The 4,160-nt window shown below is 36.2% G+C and overlaps 1 protein-coding gene across 5 annotated transcripts; it reads right to left on the bottom strand.

The window, feature by feature from the left end:
- Positions 1 to 781: 781 nt before the first annotated feature.
- LOC113343775 lies at positions 782 to 3,082 on the bottom strand. 5 transcript variants are annotated; one of them, XR_003357394.1, is made up of 3 exons: positions 2,885 to 3,082; positions 1,398 to 2,576; positions 782 to 1,283 (listed from the first exon to the last, which is right to left on the bottom strand). XR_003357394.1 is itself a non-coding variant. In XM_026587907.1 (3 exons), the coding sequence occupies exons 2-3, from the start codon at positions 2,516 to 2,518 to the stop codon at positions 1,069 to 1,071; spliced, it is 306 nt and encodes a 101-aa protein (XP_026443692.1). In that variant the 5' UTR covers positions 2,519 to 2,576; positions 2,885 to 3,082; the 3' UTR covers positions 782 to 1,068. The 5 variants fall into 5 exon arrangements, 3 of the variants coding, with proteins under 3 accessions (XP_026443692.1, XP_026443690.1, XP_026443691.1); XR_003357395.1 differs by having other exon boundaries at positions 2,441 to 2,576; XM_026587907.1 differs by having other exon boundaries at positions 2,428 to 2,576.
- Positions 3,083 to 4,160: the final 1,078 nt, after the last annotated feature.

Here is a 4,160-nt window from a genome sequence, read left to right as displayed (position 1 = left end):
CGGAAAAGAAATAACACAAACACCAGAATTTTGTTAACGAGAAAACCGAAAATGCACAAAAAACCCGAGACCTAGTCCAGATTGAACACCACACTGTATTAAGCCGCTACAGACACTAGCCTACCACCAATTAACTTCGGACTGGACTGTAGTTGAACCCTAATCAATCTCACACTGATTCAAGGTACAGTTGCGCTCCTTACGTCTCTGATCCCAGCAGGATACTACGCACTTGATTCCCTTAGTTGATCTCACCCACAACTAAGAGTTGCTACGACCCAAAGTCGAAGACTTGATAGACAAATCTGTATCACACAGAAAAGTCTATAGGATTGAATAAATCTGTCTTCCATAGAAATACCCAAGAATTTTTGTTCCGTCTTTCGATAAATCAAGGTGAACGGGAACCAATTGATAAACCGACCTTATATTCCCGAAGAACAACCTAGTATTATCAATCACCTCACAATAACAAGTTATTGTAGAATCACAAACAATGAGACGAAGTTTGTTTGTGATTACTTTTCTATCTTGCCTATCGGAGATATAAAATCTCGAGCCAATTATTTCATTTGCACTCAACACGATAGAAACAACAAGATCAGATCACGCAACTACAAAGAAAATATTTGGGTCTGGCTTCATAATCACAATCAAGGTTTTTAAATTGTGAATCGCAACGCGAACCGTTTTTTCATTTTCATGAATCGTAGTTTCATAGTCCATTTTTTATATGAATTGAGAAAAATTACACATATATAAATACACACATAAGAACAAATAACATCCATAAATATACGTTTTCATTCATCAATGTTCAAGTCACAGGCTCAAAGTGATATAGAATCCGTGTTTCACTATACAAAATATGGTTAAGTGTCTAATTATCCCCCAAAATCCCAAAAAGTATGCTTCTGGTGCCAAAATATAAGCAAAATATATGCAAAATATGAAGCCTTAACCAAAATATATGCAAAATATATCTGCCGATAACTATAAGCCTATATCAGTTTATCTACTTATATGTAGATAACTACCATCAAAATATGTTCTCATGTCATGATAAAGTTAATGATCTCCCATATCAAAACCATCATCAGAAAGCCATTCATTGTCACTTTCTGCTTGTATTTCAGTTTCACTCATTTCTTCTACATAAGTCTCTTCCTCTATTTCATCCTCTTCAACTTCTTCTATCTCATTTTCCTCTACAAGTCTTGCTTCTTTTCCATTATTGTTCCCTTTACCTTGCGCAAGCTTCATGGTACTAAGGTTTCTTGGCCCTACAACAAACACGAATCATAATTAATATCCAATTATTTAAAATTGTATCAAAGAGAAAAATCTGTCCACTGACTAGCTTGTAAGAAATCAAAGATGTATATAATTCACATAACTTAGATCCATCCATGTAGGATCTGGTTGCAAAGAAGCACCATCTTTCTCAGTGATCCACTCATCATCGGATTCCATATCTGACAAGCATATTGGATCATAAGAATCTCCTTGTTCATTCCTTTTTGTGAACGTTTCTTCTAGTTGGAGATTGTACTTGACATAAACAAGTGCATTTAATCTTTGTTGCGACAATCGGTTCCTTCTCTTTGTATGTACCTGCTTGTATTGTACTTGATCAATACAAGCTTTTCCTCTTATCCATCAACAATTCACCTGCTTTCACATATGCCAATGCCCCGTCAGTAATGACTTGCACAACATTTTCTTCTCCGACTTCCTCAACAATGCCATCAAGCAATGCAAATAAATTCTCTGCGTTATGTTGTATGTCGGATGTATCAATCGATTTCAGGAAAAACGTACCACTAGGACTATTCACCAAGAAGTTTGTAATAGACCTATGTTTTTTGTCCGTCCATCCATCGGACATCAAAGTACAACATGTTCTTTTCCACTCTTGCTTGAATGTGGCCAATGTACCATGAACATATTCCACTTTCTTTCGCAAATTTGTGACCCTTACCTCATGCATGGAAGGGGGCTTCAACCCTTTTCCAAACTCTCCAACCATATTTAACATTCTCTTAAAATACTTGTTGTTAACTAAATTAAACGGCAGGGCATTCGCATAAAAAAAATCACATATAGCCATACAAGCATCTTCTCTCTTAGGCTTCTTGAAGTAGGTACTCAATGTGTTAGGTGTCTTAGTTCCATCTAAAGCATTTCTCATCAACTTCTCTCTAGTCCCTAACTCATCTTCACCATTCAGATCACCCAATTCTTCACACTTCTCTTTATCATTCTCAAACTTTTTAATATAGGAAAGAAGGAATTGTTTTACTTCTGGAGGAACCTCCTTACACATAGCAGCATCTTTCTTAGTTTGTGCAAGATGCTGTTTCATTCTATAAACACCTCCACTATATTTGCTACCACAATAATTGCAAGTCAAAACAGTTTTCTTACCACTGGTTACTACCTTACAGTGTTCCCAAGTTGGATCAACCGGTTGCTTCGAACCACCAAAAGAAATCTTGGATTGTCTCTGCTTACTCATATTGTGTAAGTTTGATTGGAAGCTGATAAGTGGCAAGGTGCACGGCTCAGAGATGAACCTGCGTTTAAAAGGAAAAAAATCCAATGAGCACAACCAAAATTGGAAAACAGATTCTGTTCGCTTGGAAGAAATTGAAAAACGTATTTCCTACTTAGTTTGTCATTCCAAAAATCAATTCCCATGAAAACCACTTTTGTTAAGAACCTAATTTTGAAAGAAAAAAAACTACAGAACAAAAATCAACTAAGATTTCACAATTTCAAACAACAGAACAGTAGATCACTAAATACATGCTGTGATTTCAATCACAGCTAAACTAAGCAATACAAATAAATTAAAATTTTGTAATAATTCCACTTCCATTACCTGACTTACACGATTTCAGTTTCCAAAGATTCAATTCGCTGATTTTATTGTAAACCACTCAAGTAACTCCACTAACTTGCATCTTTGATGGGTTATTTTGGGGGATTTCTCTGATCTTGCTACTAGAGAATTTTTGGAACCCTAGAAACTGAGTTTTGGAATGGAGGACGAGTTCGAGAGGAGTGAACTGTATTGGGGTTACCAATCGATCATTTTTAAGCCTTTAGATTTGAGTTTTATTAATAAAAAATGGAAAGAAATCAAAACCGTAAAGCGCAAAATTGAAGCGAATCTACGGTTCAAAATACACATCGTGCGCTTTAAGAGAAAAACGCTTTACACACACGTTTTGAATCGTTTTTTATTTTTTTGACGCGAATAAGACACTTTGAATCGTAAAGCCGACGATTTTATAAACCTTGATCCCAATGAAGACTTGATCCCAATGAAGTCTTCAAGTCGTTAACCTACAGGGTCTCGAGAAGAAACCTAAGGTTAAAGGAGAATCGACTCTAGTTATGCAACTAGTAACACACAGGAGATGTGGGGATTAGTCTTCCCAGTTGCTAGAGTTCTCCTTTATATAGTTTTCAAACCAGGGTTTGCAATCCAAGTTACCTTGGTAACAAAGTATTCAATAATCACCGTTAGATGAAAAACCTGATTCAACCAAGCTAATATCTTTCAACCGTTAGATCAAACTTAGCTTGTTACACACAAATGAAATGTACCCTCATTTAGGTTTATGTAACCGTACCTAAATGTGTACACCAGGTTGGTTCACAAATAGTTAACCGAGGTTAGCCATATGATTACTCTCATATCAACCTTATTCATCTTAACCATAACTAGTTCAAATGACTCTAATGAAACTAGTTAAGAGTTGTTCAATTGTTTAGAAAACACAATTGAAATCAAATCGGTTTGAACATTATAGCCACAGTTTGCAATGATTGCATTCCTTATGATTTAAATGATTAAGTCCATGAACTGACCGACTTGACAAAGTAACCATCTTAAGTATGCGTACGGGTATGCGTACTTAAGCAACCGGATTTGAGTTTGTTAAGTTTCCAAACTCAACAGAAATTTTCGGTTCGAAAACCTCCGCCAGTATGCGTACGGGTACGCATACTTAATGTGACTAGTTAAGAGTTTTGCCAAAACCAAACTCAGCAGAAATTCTCGGTTCGAGAACTTCCGCCAGTATGCGTACGGGTACGCATACTTAACTTGTCTCCTTCACCAATTTCGTATACACACATATACGTACTCT

This window comes from Papaver somniferum, unplaced genomic scaffold, assembly GCF_003573695.1.
Source record: "Papaver somniferum cultivar HN1 unplaced genomic scaffold, ASM357369v1 unplaced-scaffold_65, whole genome shotgun sequence".
In the NCBI taxonomy this organism is placed as follows: Eukaryota; Viridiplantae; Streptophyta; class Magnoliopsida; order Ranunculales; family Papaveraceae; genus Papaver; species Papaver somniferum.
Note: the sequence above shows the minus strand (reverse complement) of the source record. Positions and strands in the feature narration are given on the sequence as shown.

Excerpts from the sequence above, each read along its gene's own strand:
- LOC113343775 (XM_026587905.1), bottom strand. The coding sequence starts at position 2,518 with ATGAGTAAGCAGAGACAATCCAAGATTTCTTTTGGTGGTTCGAAGCAA.